General features: G+C 49.7%; 1 protein-coding gene across 2 annotated transcripts in view; it reads right to left on the reverse strand.

Moving 5' to 3' along the window:
- The window catches only part of CFAP126 (cilia and flagella associated protein 126), a 429,039-nt gene that overhangs the window by 206,887 nt on the left and 206,006 nt on the right, over positions 1–16,146 (reverse strand). For both annotated transcript variants that reach the window (XM_086945044.1, XM_086945043.1), the window contains exon 2: positions 2,363–2,425. Coding sequence is in view for 1 of the 2 variants with exons in the window: in XM_086945043.1 (XP_086801169.1) it covers positions 2,363–2,425 (63 nt within the window). In the remaining variant the exon portion in view is untranslated. The remainder of the gene's footprint in view (positions 1–2,362; positions 2,426–16,146) is intronic.

A 16,146-nucleotide genomic window follows, 5' to 3' on the forward strand; every position in this document is an offset into this window, starting at 1 on the left:
ACTATTAGTACACAGGTTAATTCGCAAAATCCACACTGGTCGCAAAAATATTGGTTGTAATTTGTGGCCAGTATTTTGCAACCAGTTATACGTACATTGAGTCCCAAGTTCTTAAGATTATTAACCTCAATTTCTGGCCTAACGATTGAGCTGCAAACAACTGAAATGATCATTCGTGACAGATGATTGATACAGAGGGATATACGTTGTTACAACGCATGCTTTTACCAGGCATGCCTTTACAACGCAGGTTTTCAATGCAAGTCGTTACAACGACTTGCGTTGGAGGGTGCTGGATAGGGAATAGTTTAATTTACTATTCCAACTCCAGTCCCCGTGGATAGTAGGGAAGGTGTTGGATAGTAAATTAAACTATTACCTATCCTACAGCGCCCCCCAGCGCCATTCGTTGTAATGACTTGCGTTGAAACACCTGCGTTGTAAAGGCCCTGCGTGGTAAAAGTTGCGTCGTAAAGGATGTTTCCCATACAGAGCTTCCATCTGGATTTTGAGATTGTTGACCACGTTCGATATTGAAACATTTTGGGGGCCAACATTTTTATTTATCTTTAAAAAAGGCAAAACCTCGCAGTCACACTTCAAGCACTTGAATTAATCAGATGATTCATCTAGAGGCATACCAGACTCACACATAAAACTGCTTGTATAGTTAATTTGGTGGGGAGTGGCACTGTCATCGAATGTCCATCACCAATGATACCATTAAGGGGAAATATAGGGCCATATTATCAAGAAAGGGCGATACATTATTGCCGCTTTTATCGGCAGGAAACTGCCGATAAAGCGGCGATAATGGGCTTGATAATATGCCCTTATAAATTCCCATAGCAGCCCAGGTTCTGGTGTTAATGTGTCGCCCTTTCTTCATAATATGGCCCATATTTCCTTCTCTGACTGCAATACATTTGTCTGCAGTGTCTGCAGTGTAAAACAGCAAGATAAACTGGCTCAGAGAAAGGCTCTTGCTGTATAGCACAAATGTCAAGCAAGTCCACATATAAGTCACCCCTACTTCTGAAACACCAGCCTTTCTATGATAGATATTTACATCACACTATTGTAAGTAGGTGTCAACACTTTATACAGTTCTCAAACATCGAGGCCTGGAAGGTTTATTATTTTATGTTATAACATAATTTGAAGCAGGTCATACAATGACGCATACCAATGTATTTACAAAATGCTATATGTATTCCAAAGAACATATCCGAGAAGAATGTTCCAGCATTTTTGAAAGTTTACTTCTGGCACAGTGTCTATCTTCAGATTGTTTCAGCTAATGTTTTATCCCTAGTTTTCATCACACCCTCCAGCTCTGTCACAACACACATCTGAAATCCCAATCTGATCAAGTGGTTCTATGGGACAAATGGCCAATTTTGCAAGGCCACGCTGTTTCCTTTCATTTAGGAACATCAACTTCCTCCTTATTCAGTAACACATAAATGCAATGAACCAGAGGAATGTTATAGAAACGTTATGGATTGTGATGTTCCTTTTCATCACTGTGTAAAGTTATGCCTAGTACAATTCATTGTACTCCTTAGGAAGCATTTTAAAATTAATTTTGGGGTTAAGGTGGGTCTGCTTCGGAGGCAACATGATATTACTGAGTCTTTACTAGAACCTAATTGGTGCTGTGTTAACAATAATCCCATTTAGTTTTACAATAAACACAAGTGCAACATCCCCTTTCTGTTCTGCGGCTTTTCCTTGGTCATAAAATGCAGTCAAATCTTCAGGATGGGTAAAATTGAAAGATCATCAGATTAGAGATTCCTTTTCACTGGTGCTTTTTCCATGCTACCTCCTTGGTTATGCTGGTCTAGGACCTCTTTGGGCTCCCCCAGTGTGAAGCTTCTATGGGCGGGCATCCAATTATGGCTGTGCTGGTGAAGGTTATGACTCTTGGAATGGTGATTATCAGAATGTAATAATGTTGTTTTAGGCTTACAAAATCTATCACTCAAACGTCCGCATACGCACTGTACAGCACATGATACATACCATCAAACAATATACAATCAACTACATTGACCTAGCCACTACATTGCAATGGGAGTATACAATTATTGTTTTTAACTCCACTGTTCCACGATTTAAAGTAAGTGTTAAACAACATTGTAATAATATCACACCAACTACATTAATTAAAACTACATCGCAAGGCAAGTATATAGTTACTGTTCTTAAACCCACTTATACTTTTAATGGGACAAAGGAGCTGGTAGCAGTAAATATACTTAGCTTGTGAGGTAGTGAGAGACAGTGTAGAGGATGGGATATCACTGTAGCAAGATATTATCAAATTTGACACAGTGATATAACTGTTTGCACCTACCTCTTTATGCCGTTTGGGAAGCGTCCAATTTTGCAACTTGTTTGACTTAAAGCCTCCCTCATACTGTGAAGCAAACACAAACAATTACAAGTTACTTGCAGTATGGAACAAGGTCTTCTACAGAGCATTTGTCCACAATACTTGTTACCACATGGAATTCACCAATCAGTCAATCAATCTTTATCTGCTTAATAAAAAGCATAAAAGAAAACACAAGATAAAAAACATTCATAAAATCATAAACAGATCCATCTCCCTTACCCAAATATAAATTAAAAAAACCATAAAAGAAAAAATACTGAAAAAAGGTTGTGTTGTCAAAATCTCCACTGGAAAGGTAGTGAAAAAGCTGTGACTACAAAAAAAATGCAAAGGGCAAATATTGTGCCTTTTGGGTGAAGCTAAGTTTAGTGAGTGTGAGCAGGTGGTAGGCAGTATCCTCCTGTAGTGTAAAGTAAAGTAGAGAGGAACATTTAGAGTGAGGTGGGGAAAGGAGTGGGGTATTAGTAATGTTTTTTAGAATTTAGGGAGGTAGAATTAAGGGGTAGTAAGGTGTTGTAGGGTTCAGGGATTAGTAGTGTTAAGGGTTAGTTAAGGTTTTTAGGTATTCGCGGATGGGTAGAATTAGGGGTACCAATGACTATTTAGAGATCAGAGAGGTTCAGTATTAAGCAGTGGGCTGGGAGTTTAGGGTTCATAGTTCAATAGTGTAAAAGGATAGTAAGGATTTTTTGGGGAAACAGGGAATAGCAGCATTAAGGGGCAGCAACAGTTCATTAGGGTTGGGGAAGGATAGCAATGATGGGAAATAAGGAGTTTTCAGGTTAATGGGAGGATAGCATTAAGGGATAGTAAGGATTTTTAGAATTCAGGGAAGTTAACATTAAGGGGTAGTTCATAGTACTGAGGGTTCAGAAACGGGTCGCATAAAAGGGTAGTAAGGGATTTTTAGAGGTCATGGAACGGTGTGTAAAAGGATAGTCAGGCGTTTTCAGGATTCAAGGAAGGATAGTGTTATGTAACAGGCCAATATAGTTCAAGCATTGGTAGCTTTAGGGTTTCAGAGAATAGTATTGTTAAAGAGTAGTAAGGGCTTTTTTGAGTTTAAAGAAGGGTGGCACTAAGGTTTGGTAAGGATTTTAAGGGGTTGGGAATGGTGTTGTTAGAATGCAGTAAGATGATTTAAAGAATGCATGTATAAAAACGACTTTTAGAATTTGTCATTTTTGTAATTGTCACAGGTAATAATGAAGGACACACCATCATTACCTCAACAATTTCAGTTCGACCTTAATGCAGTCAACATTTTAAAACTCAAACTTAATACAAACAAACACAATCTCAGAACAATCTAGCTGATTGCAGAAGTAGTTAAGAGACTAATATTATTATTATTAATATTTAGAAACGTATATAGCGCGCAGCTACCCCCAACGGGGGTGTTCCGGTGCTGCAAACAGTAAGCAGTTGTGATTGTCTCAGTGCAACTAGAGGTTGGTAAACAGCCAGGTTTTTAGATTGCGTTGAAATAAGCATTCCGATTCTATTATACGGTGGGACAGTGGCAAGTTGTTCCAAGAACGAATGCTCTACCCCCCATTCTAGAACGGCGAAATCGGGGAGTATGTAAGAGGCAAAGATGATTTGATCTGAGAGATCGGTTGGACTGAGCATGCTTCAGTCTGGCTCTAAGATAGGCCGGCCCCTGACCCTGCATAGCTCTATGTGTCAGGACCAGAGATTTAAACTGAATGCGGCTAGTCACAGGTAGCCAGTGTAACATTTTTAAGTGAGGAGAGATTGAGCGACGATATGGGATGTTACAGATCATTCTTGCCGCCGCATTCTGTACAATCTGCAGACATTTGACCAGATAGGCTGGTGCTCCGGCATACAGGTTGTTTGCGTAATCCAAGTGTGACTTTATAAGGGCGTGAATAATGGATTGGCTAGCATCCAAAGGAAGAATTTTCTGAATCATGCAGAGTTTACCGAAACAAGCAGAGGTGACCTTATTTAAGACTACCTTCCTTAAAATGAAATAGATAGCTAATTCCACTCCAGTGGTGCCCAGACAGGAAATGGCTTGTCCCGTAGGCCTCCCTCAATTTAAAGGAATGAAATGGCCACTTAATCACAGCTCATAAGATGGGATCACCATGCGCACATTGGAAAGTCATTACGTAGAGTGATTTTATGATACATTTAAATGTCGAGAGACTTTGCTCATTTATCATTAATCAATGTAATGCAGTTCAATGCTCTGGAAACATCATTAATTTCCTAAACTCAGTGGCTGGCCTGAGTATGCAGTTTTTATGCCAAATGCAGTTCTAATCGCTGCACCTGAAGAAGACTAGCAACATTCTTTTTAACTATATACTGGGTTACAGCTGCCCCAGACAAATGATGTTCACTCTGAATCTTCCCTGAAAACTGTCTCCCCTCTGTCTCGGCAACCATTAGCCAGAGCCAACCGTATCATGCTCTAAGCCTCAATGCTCCTAAGATAAAGCCAGATGTATCTGAGTGTTGCTGGCAGTGCTTGATTGGTAAAATTACCACTAGACCTTATCTGCCCCTTAATCTCACTCTTGCACATTCCTATAATCCTGCTTTTTCCCTTTGTCCAGGTTTTCCATCTTTCTCCTTCTTTCTCCTTTGTGTGTGTTTTAACTCTCTCTGTCTTGGACTGATGAGAAAAAATAAGTGCTGGTCCCCAAAATGAGTGTTGGTTGGCCCAATCTTCAACCACTGCATCGAAAGAAGCACTACTTGCTGGCATAGGAATGATAGGAGTGCCCAAATCTGAGCAGTATGTTAATAAGAGGGTGCTGTAACAGGTTAAAATGACCTGCCAAACAGCGGCGGCTCCTCAGCTATGGCGGAAAGGCGTCGCCCCACTGCTTTTCAGCAAGGTAAAAGAGGAAAATGAAAATGATAGTAACTCACCATTAACATTTTATTTTTCCTTTGTGTAGCCAGTTTAGGGGTGGGGCGAACCTTGGCTGTCGTCGCAGCCTGCAGGGGGAGGAGTGGTACGTGCACTTAAGTGAGCATGACGGTTTGGCCATATCAGGCCAGCGAAACAATCATGCGCACTTTGCATGTTCTCCACCGGGCTGTAATGCACAGCCTGGGTGGAGATCATGCACATGCTGTCAGTCCTCGTCTGAGCGCCGAACCACAGTGCTCAGACCAATCACAACGCTGCTGTCATGGAGACAGCAGTGTCGTGATTGGCTTAGGGGAGCTGGCATGTTTTTTTTTTAATGATTTTATTAAATTTATGCATAACAAACCAGAGACATTAACATATTAGACATTTCGTTGATAATACTGTGACAATCAGAAATAAATAGAGTCGTACCATGTTGACATTCAAGAAATACCCCATCAATCATTTGTAGACCTCGAAAGCCTTGGCAATTCACAAAGTAGCATCATCTACCCCATTAGATCAAAGTGCAAAGCCCTACGTACAGTGTAAATCACACAGAACAGGCCAAGTGCCGCAGTAGGTATGGGTGGCCTGGGGAATCAGACCGTTACATAGCAGCGTCAGCGTCCAAGTCAGTGGCAACCGTGTTCATCACACAGTTCTTGTATAGGGCCCAGAAGTTCTTCGGGCGATTACGAGGTGGGAGTATCTCACTGTAGTTTTCCGTCTGGGTACAGCAGAATGTCATATCTTTGGACCACTGGGCTATTGTAGGCGTGGGGCCATGTAGCCAACATACCGCCACACATCTCTTCGCTGGTGTGACCCTTGACCCTGTTCTGGGCCGGTCACTCCACGCACCGTGCACACTCCCCGTGAGTGAGCCCAGGCTGCCCCCGCTCCTGCCGAGTTTCGCCACTGCCCTGCAGCTGAGTTCCGGGTCTTTAGCTTTTTGTATTGTGCCTCTGTATTTTGCTGCATTTTTATTGTCTGTATTCTGCCTCTGTATTTTGTTTCACTGTGTCCTGCCCCTGCCGCGTTTCCCACCCTCTCCCCGCTCCCCGCCGCTGCTCCCCTGCGGCCCCGGCCCTTTTGCTTTCTGTCTCCCTTCTCATTCGCCGCCCTGCTCCCGCCTCCCAGCTGCTCCTCCCTCCCACATCGCCATTTATGGCGGAGTGCACGCGTACGCGCAGCGAGCACACACAGCGGGCGCGCCGATTGCGCGCCGAAGGCGTGCCAAAGGCAAGCCCGTCTGCGCCCGTCCGCGCCTGGACCGCGCCCAGCGCCAGGACCCCTGGCCCTCGTCGACACCAGACCACACGACGAATCTACGACGCCGCCACCCTCAACGCACTCAACACCGGCCGAACCCCCGCCTGCTAACGAGCCACCCGGAAACGCACCTACGGACCTTTCACCTGCCAAGCCTGCAAATTCATCTGCCTCCGGACCTGTACCGCACCCACCAAGCCGAGCACCAGCAGCAACCACCTCAAGAGCATCCTGCTCAACACCCGCTCCGTCCACAGACACGCCGTCGAACTCTGGAACCTGCTCGACACAACATCACCAGACGTCTCCTTCCTCACAGAAACCTGGATGAACGCCTCCTCAGCGCCCGACATCGCCATCCCGGACGGATACAAGATCACCCGGAGGGACCGCGTCAACCCGACTGGAGGAGGCATCGCCATCGTACACAAGAACACCATCCGCATCACGACCAGCGCCGACAACACCTTCACCGCTGACGAACACCTCCACTTCCAGATACACACCGACCCCAAGACCACTCTCAGAGGCACCCTCATCTACAGACCCCCGGGACTACTCACCCAATTCAGCGAAGACATCGCCGACTTCATCAGCCCGCACGCCCTCCCCTCTGCCGACTACATCCTCCTAGGGGACCTCAACTTCCACCTGGAGAACAACAAGGACAGCAACACCACCACCCTGCTGGACAACCTTGCCAACCTCGGACTCAAGCAACTGGTGAACACCCCCACCCACTACGCCGGCCACACACTTCACCCAGTCTTCTCCTCCAGCAAGTACATCGCCTTCAGCCACTCCACTGGACTCCATTGGACGGATCACAGCTGCGTACACTTCAGCTTCAGAAGAACCACGTCCCACCACCACCCGCAACAGGTTCGTCGCAGGAGCTGGAACAAGATCACCGCCGACCAGCTCAACGGCTGCCTCAGCCAGAACCCTCCCGCCAGCACAACGGACCCCAACAAAGCAGCCAGCAACCTCACACAGTGGATCACCAACTGCGCAGACGACCTCGCACCACTAAAGACCCCTCCCAGCACGAACACCATTGCACCCCAAGGAATGGCCATTCTGCCCACTTGAGAATTAAAAGAGGTCAACCACCGACCTCAGGGTCACAACTGGTAGTGCTAGTCTGCTCAGGATTGACCCTCCAGAGTGAGAGTGACCTGATTTATGTTCCGAGGATCTGTCCATGCCCCCTTCCATTGCCTGCGTCGACATAATTTCCAACACAGCTTGCAGTGCTTCCATTCTCTCACGTTCCATTTGGGAGGTGGTGGGTCTTTTCAGCACGGTCCCCCTAGTCAACTGCCAGGATCTTTTCTGAGTCGACTGATTTGCGCTCAGGAGCCAGACCGCTGTTGGGACGACCGCACACCTGCTTCCTGGTCGCCCGACGCACACCAAAGGACCCTTCTCCTGCCAGAGCTGCAGCTTCACCAGCCTTCAAGCCGCCAAACCGCCCACTGCGACAGGACGCAACCACCTCAGATGCATACTACTGAACAACCGCTCCACATGCAAACACGCCGTCAAACTCTGGGACCTGCTTGACACATCCTCCCCGGACGTCGCCTTACTGACAGAGACCTGGATGAACGCCTCCTTGGCACCCGACATCGCCATAGCCATCCCGGACGGCTACAAGATCACCCAAAGGGACCGCACCAACAGAGTAGGAGGCGGAATTGCCATCATCCACAAGAACACACTCAGGGTCACGACCAGCACCGACGACACCTTCAACACCTCCGAACACCTGCACTTCCAGATCCACACTGATCCCAACACCACCCTCAGAAGAACTCTCGTCTACAGACCCCCGGACCCTGGCCTCAGTTCAGCGACTCCATCTCCGACTTTGTCAGCAAGCACACCCTTGCCTCCACAGACTACATCCTTCTTGGAGACCTGAACTTCCACCTCAAGAACAACAACACCAACTCCACCACCCTGATTGACAATCTCAGTCTCAGACAGCTCGTCACAACACCCACCCACTCCGCCAGCCACACGCTTGACCCCATCTCCTCCGCAAGTTCCCACATCACCTTCAGCCACACCACCGAACTCCACTGGACCGACCATCGCTGCATCCACTTCACCTTCCGGGAACCCACCACGCACCACCACACTCAACAGATCCCCCGCAGCAGCTGGAGCAAAATCACCGAAGACCAGCTAAATGCCACCTTCTTCCAAAGCCCACACGCCGATGCCTGCAACCATAGGCGCTGGATCTACGACTGCGCCAACACCCTCGCCCCGATCCAGAAACCCTCCAACAGATGCACTAACAAAAAAGCCAGCTGGTTCACCCCGGATCTCCAAGCCTCCAAGCAAAACTGCCAAAAACTAGAGAAGAAATGGCACCGCAAACAGACACCGGACAGCGACGTAGCCCATAAAAACGCCATCCGCAGACACCATCACCTCATCAGATCCGCCAAAAGGGCATCCTTCAAGGACCGCCTCAACAACAATGAACACAACAGCAAAGAGCTTTTCAACATAGTGAAGGAACTCTCCAACCCTAGCTCCAACACCAACGATATCCCACCATCGCAAGACCTGTGCGACTCCCTTGCCACCTTCTTCCTTTGCAAGATCCAGACATCCACGGCAGCTTCAACAACCTGACCGCCTCAACAGCCACTGACACTTCAGACCCCACAGCCACCACCCACATCAACTCCCTGCTCACCTGGACTAACATAAGCGACGACGACACCATCAAAACAATGAACACCATCCACTCCGGCTCACCGTCAGACTCATGCCCGCACCACATCTTCAACAAAGCTAGAGTCACCATCGCACCCCATCTCCGCAAGGCCATCAACATCTCCTTTGAGACCGCGACCTTCTCGGAGAGCTGGAAGCACGTCGAGATCAACGCTTTACTCAAGAAACCCAAGGCGGACCCGAGGGAACTCAAGAACTCTCCCTGCTCCCGTTCCAGGCAAAGGTCAATGAGAAAACCATCAACAGACAGCTGACTCGCTACCTCGAGTAGAAGAACATCCTGGACCCGTCCCAGTCCGGGTTTCGCAGCAACCACAGTACCGAAACTGCCCTCATCGCCGCCACCGATGACATCAGGGCCCTGCTGGACAACAACGAAACCACGGCCCTCATCCTCCTGGACCTATCAGCCCCCTTGGACACTGTCTGCCACTGCACCCTATGCACATGCCTCCACAACGCAGGGGTCCAAAACAAGGCTCTGGAATGAACCTCCTCCTTCCTCTCCGGCAGAACCCACAGCGTACGCCTCCCCCCTTCCGTTCCAAAGCATCCAAGATCATTTGTGGCGTACCCCAAGGATCATCCCTCAGCCCAACATTGTTCAACATCTACAGGGCCCACGTCGCCCAACTGCACTATCTCAACATCATCTCTTACGTCGACGATACCCAGCTGATCCTCTCCCTCACCAAGGACCCCCTCACCGCCAAATCCAACCTCCATGAAGGAAAGAAAGCCATCGACGAATGGATGAAGAACAGCTGTCTGAAGCTGAACTCTGACAAAATGGAGGTCCTCATCCTTGGCCCAACCCTCTCAGCCTGGGACGACTCCTGGTGGCCGACTGCACTGGGAGCAGCACCAACACCCACCGACCACGCACGCAACCTGGGGTTTATCCTCGACTCAACACTCTCCATGGCTAAGCAAGTCAACACTGTCTCATCATCCTGCTTAAACACCCTCCGCATGCTCCGCAAGATCTACAGGTAGATCCCCACTGAAACAAGAAAACCGGTCACCCAGGCCCCCGGCAGCAGCAGGCTGGCAATGGAAACGCCCTCTATGCAGGAGCCTCGGCCAAACTCCTGAAACGACTACAACGCATACAGAATGCCTCTGCATGCCTGATCCTCGACATCCCTCGCCACAGCCACATCACACCCCACCTTAGAAACTTGCACTGGCTTCCTGTCAACAAGAGGATAACCTTCAAGCTCCTCACCCATGCACACAAAGCACTCCACAACACCGGACCAGCGCACCTCAACAGACCCACCCGCCAGCTCTGCTCCACCGATCTTGCTCTCGACACCGTCCCCCGCATCCGAAGAGCAACCACCGGTGGCAGATCATTCTCCCACCTCGCCGTCATGACCTGGAACACCCTCCCCATCATCCTACGACAGACCGGGGACCTACTAACCTTCAGGAGGCTTCTCGAGACCTGGCTATTCAAGCAGTAGCAGCACCCCTCTCCCCCAGTGCCTTGAGACCCTCACGGGTGAGTGGCGCGCTTTACATATTTCCTGATTGATTGATTGATCAATGAGAATGAAAGTGAGTGAAAATCTAAGTCTGAGATTGTGTATGAATAAGTAAACATGAGTGAGCTAAAACAACTGAGTGATAGGAGATTGAGAGAGGGAGTGGCAGTGGTCCATGGTTGTAGAATTATCAATGGTGCAGCATTTGCAGTATCAATGGTGCAGCATTTGTAGTTTCACTGGGGCCCAGAGTCAGTGAGTGTGTAAGGGTGAATGTGTGTTAGTGTGTTTGTAAGTGAGAGTGAGAGTGAGAGCCAGCGAGAATGAGTACATTTGTGTGTGAGCAAAAGTGAGTGGGAGTGAATATGAGAGCGAATGAGTAAGCAAAAGAGTATGAGTTAGAGTGAGTGAGGGGAGACAGAGCGAATGTGAGAGGTACTGAGCATAACTGGAAATGGGAGAGTGTGAGAGAGAGCAACAGTGTGTTTCTTTGCATGTTTTCTGATTGTCAGCCTGCTGCTGGCTATGGCATACTAAATATAATTCCCAGCTTATTTCACCATCCACGGTGACATGCTGCTGCTGGCATATTGGAAATAATTCCTGGAGTATGGAAGGGTCCATGTTAGACCTGGCATCCTTGGCGTGGGTCCCCCGTCCACTTTTTCGCCCTCTTCGTGTATGACCCTTTTTTTGTGCTGGACTAAGACGCGCTGAGTACTGTACCCCTGCTAACCAGGGTCAAGGTGCAAGTGCTCCCTTTCAAAAGTATAACCACGAACCTTGTATCTGACCCGGGGAAAATGGTAGAAACTCCAAATTAGTGTCCCTAACATCAGGGGTATATGAGACATTCTTTTCGGGAAATGAAGGTTAGATCCGGAGCATAGAAATGGTCTTGGTAGAAAAATGTCTAGATTCCTAACCTCATAGTGTGCCCCAGATGTGTCGTTAAATGTCTGGGTTGTCTCCCACAGCCTGGGGGTAGCTGGTTGCCGTCAGAAAAGAGAGGCGGGGTAGTTTCTGGCAAGTGTCCTGCCTGTAACAATGCCGGCCCCACTACCCGCTGAGCGTCTGACACCCTGGCCTCCCTCCTTCAAAGGACAGGGGTGCCATCTGGAAAAGACGAGGAACAACAGAAACCGGGGTGGAGGGGAACACCCTACCTGATGAAAGACTTCAAAGACCTTTTGAGATATAACTAGGGAACCCTTGAACGGGAGGGAAGATCGTTGTTGGACACGAGAGAGCCCTGCTGACTTTGTCGCGGCTCACGGATCATACCTCCGGTACTCAAAGCATTTCACCATTACTAGCCCTGCTGACTTTGTTGCGGCTCGTACCTTGAGAATCGTACCGTCTGAATGCAAAGCATTTCACCATCACGAGCCCTACTGACTCTGTCGCGCCTCGAACCTTGAGAATTGTACCTCCTGTACGCAAAGCATTTCACCATCACAAGCCCTGCTGACTTTGTTGCGGCTCGTACCTTGTGAATCGTACCTTCTGTACACAGAGCATTTCACCATCACGAGCCCTGCTGACATCGTCGCGGCTCGTACCTTGAGAATCGTACCTCCTGTACGCAAAGTATTTCACCATCACGAGCCCTGCTGGCTCTGTCGCGGCTCGTACCTTGAGAATCGTACCACCAGTACACAAAGCATTTCACCATCACGACCCCTGCTGACTTCGTCGCGGCTCGTAACTTGAGAATCGTACCTCTTGTACGCAAAGCAGTTCACCATCACGAGCCCTGCTGACTTTGTCGCGGCTCGTACCCTGAGACTCGTCCCTCCTGTACGCAAGGTATTTCACCATCATGAGCCCTGCTGACTTTGTCGCGGCTCATACCTGGAGAATCGCACCCCAAATCTTTGACTGTGAGTACCCGACTCACCCTAGCTACTCGAACCCAACCTGAACTGACCCCATCCCCATCTTCAACCCCCAAACAGTCGCCCCAACCTTCCTACCTTATTGTGGATTTGTACTGTTATTGGGCCTTGTGATAAATCAATATATAAAGGATACTATATTTTCATAGAAAACCGGTGTGTTGTCCGTTTGTAGTGTGGCAAAATATTACTGTATATGATCATAAATGCTTTACACTGGCCCTCGAGGTTCAGTCTGACTGCTTGGTGATACTACTAAGGGGATAGCCCCCTATCCTAACTAGAGGGGGCAGGTCCCAGCTGGGACAGAAGTACTCACCTCTGCCCACCAGAGACCGCCCAATCTAACATTGGTGGCAGCAGTGGGATCCAAACTTGCATTTATGATTTATGTACAGTGATTTGTTGACCCACTACCTAGTGAGTGCAAGCCATAACAAAACCACTTAATCTTTGGTCGAGCAATTGAAATTCCCCACGGCAACATGAGTCTTATCGGGCCAGCCGCAAGTCCGAGCTTTGAGGAAGAGCAACTAGAGAATTACACCCATAAGGATTTAAGAAATTTTTGTAAAGAATTTAAGATCTCCACCACCGGCCTCAACACAAAAGAGGATCATCAGAAGGTGCTAAAGGCCTGGTTAGCATCCCCAGATCCCCCATCCCATGTAGAAGGAACTGGCATGGGAGAGGGGCAGCGGGAAGGGCCAGGGAAACAGGAGAGACAGAGAGCGCAGCATCCCCCGCGCGTAGTAGTGTGTCAGACAGAGGCCTGTCACCAGAGGAGCTAGCCGATAGAGAGAAAAGCAGAGTCCATGAGTTAGAACTCACCAAGTTAAAAATGGAAGAAGAACTGAAACTAGCGGAAAGGAAGTTATCCCTGGAGGAGAAGAGGTTTCAAGGGGAGCAGGAAGAGAAAAGGCTGCAGCGGGAGCATGAGGGGAAGAGACTGCAGTTGGAACATGAGAGGAGTCTCCGGGAGCTAGAGCTCAAGGCTAGGAGTGGAGAGCCTGCTCCCCCGGGGGGCAGCACGCACCCCCCTCGCTGGTAGAAGGAAAGGTACACATCCACAAGGATGTGGTAAAAGAGTACTATAGGACTGATGACATCCAACAATGGTTCAAGGCGTATGAGGTAGCGATGACCTCCCACCGGGTCCCCGAGAAAGATTGGGGAGCGGGGTTATGGGGGAGATTCCTTGGGGAGGGGAGAGATACCTTGCTAGACCTATCGTCCTCTGCACTGAACTCAGGGTCTGGAGCCTGGAAGAATGGCCCAGGGCCCTGCCTCCGAGGGAGAGGTGGAAGAGTTTGGGAACCCGGACCCCTCGGTTCCCTCGGACCAGGAAGGAGCAAACCCTGCAGGGGATGCCCTGGGGCCCACCGGGGAACAGGTAGCCGAACTGGGGGATATACCTGAGCTGAACCAATGGCAGCAGGAAGGTGGGCCCTCCAGGGAGGAATTCTGCCAGGAGCAGAACTTCTGCCCCTCTCTCATGGGCGAACGGCAGAAGGACGTTGCCCAGGCAGCAGGTGATCAGTCCAGTTCACACTGGGTCTACTGGGAGAATGGACTGCTATATAGTGAGCCTAAGTCTGCTGAGCTGGGGTCTGCCCGGGTGCTGGTGGTACCCCTTCGCTACCAGGACTTCCTACTGGGCCTGGCTCACGATGTACCTTTAGCCGGGCATCTGGGGCAAGAGAAGACCTATCACAGGCTTGTCACGCATTTCTATTGGCCCCAGATGCGCCAAAATGTTGAGACCCACGGCAGGTCCTGCCAGACTTGCCAGGCAAGTGGAAAAAGTGGGGGGAAGCGCAAGGCTCCCTTGCAACCCTTCCCTTTTGTCGGTACCCCTTTTGAGCGAGTGGAGATTGACATTGTGGGGCCTCTGGACCCCAAGCCCGCTATGGGTAACAGGTTTATCCTGGTCTTGGTGGACTATGCCACCTGGTACCCTGAAGCTGTACCACTCCGAACAGTGACGGCCCCCGTGGTGGGCCGGGCCCTGATGGGGATATTTTCCCATGTGGGGTTCCGCAGTGTGGTAGTGAGTGATAAGGGGGCCAACTTCATCTCGAAATATATGAAGTCCCTGTGGCAGGAGTGTGGCGTTACTTACAAGTTCACCACTCCTTACCACTCGCAGGAAATGGGCTAGTGGAACGTTTCAACCAGACCCTTAAAGGCTTGATTATGGGCCTTGAAGAGCCCCTGAGGCATAAGTGGGACGTCCTCTTACCATGCCTACTGTTTGCATATCGAGAGGTGCAACAGAAGCCCCTAGGGTTCAGCCCCTTTGAACTCTTCTATGGCCATCCCGTCCGAAGATCCCTGAGTCTGGTTAAAGAAGGCTGGGAGACGGCCCCCAGGAAGCCACCCCAGGACGTGTTTAGATACATGTTGGCGTTAAGGAATCAGACCCGGAAATTCAGGGAACTCGCTGAGGCGAACCTGGAAGCCAGCCAGGAGGAAATGAAAGCTGGTATGACCAGAATGCCACGTTGGTCGAGTTTCAGAATGGGCAGCAAGTGTGGGTAATGGCCCCAGTGGAGCCCTGTGCTCTCCAGGACAAGTGGACCGGTCCCTTCAAGATAGTGGAGCGCAAAAGCCAAGTCACCTATCTAGTGGACTTGCAGTCCCCCCGGAACCCCCTACGGGTCCTCAATGTAAACCGCCTCAAGCCCCACTTCGAGAGGTCTGAAGTGGGCATGCTCCTAGCCACCGATGATGGAGTGGAAGAGGAGACAGAACCTTTACCCGACCTCCTATGTGTTCGGGAACAAGATGGGTCAGTAGACGGTGTTTGCCTTTCCACCTACCTGACCCCGGAGCAACACCGAGGCTGTCGCCAGTTATTGAGCCAGTTCTCAGACCTCTTCTCCCTGGTCCCCAGTGTCACCAGTTGGTGTGTCCATGATGTAGACAACGGGAACAGCATGCCTGTGAGGCACAAGGCTTACAAGGTCACCGACAGGGTCAGGTCCTACATCAAGGAGGAAGTCTCCAAAATGTTCGCCCTCGGAGTAGTTGAGTCCTCTGACCGTCCGTGGGCCAGCCCCGTGATCCTGGTCCCCAAGGCTGCCGGGCCCGGTGCCACCCCTGAACTGAGGTCCTGTGTGGACTACCGTGGACTCAATGCCGCTACCCGAACGGATGCTCACCCTATCCCCCGAGCCGACGAGCTCATTGACCGCCTGGGTTCTGCCCAGTACCTCAGTACCTTTGACCTCACCTCTGGGTACTGGCAGATTGCCCTCACAGAAGGAGAAAAAGATCGGTCAGCCTTCTCCAACCCCGATGGGCACTACCAATTTCAGGTAATGCCCTTTGGAATGAAAAATGCCCCTGCCACCTTCCAGAGACTGGTCAACCGGGTATTGGCGGGGCTGGAGCAGTTCAGCGCCGCCTACCTGGATGACATTG

This window comes from Lissotriton vulgaris, chromosome 12 (assembly GCF_964263255.1).
Source record: "Lissotriton vulgaris chromosome 12, aLisVul1.2, whole genome shotgun sequence".
Lineage (NCBI taxonomy): Eukaryota > Metazoa > Chordata > Amphibia > Caudata > Salamandridae > Lissotriton > Lissotriton vulgaris.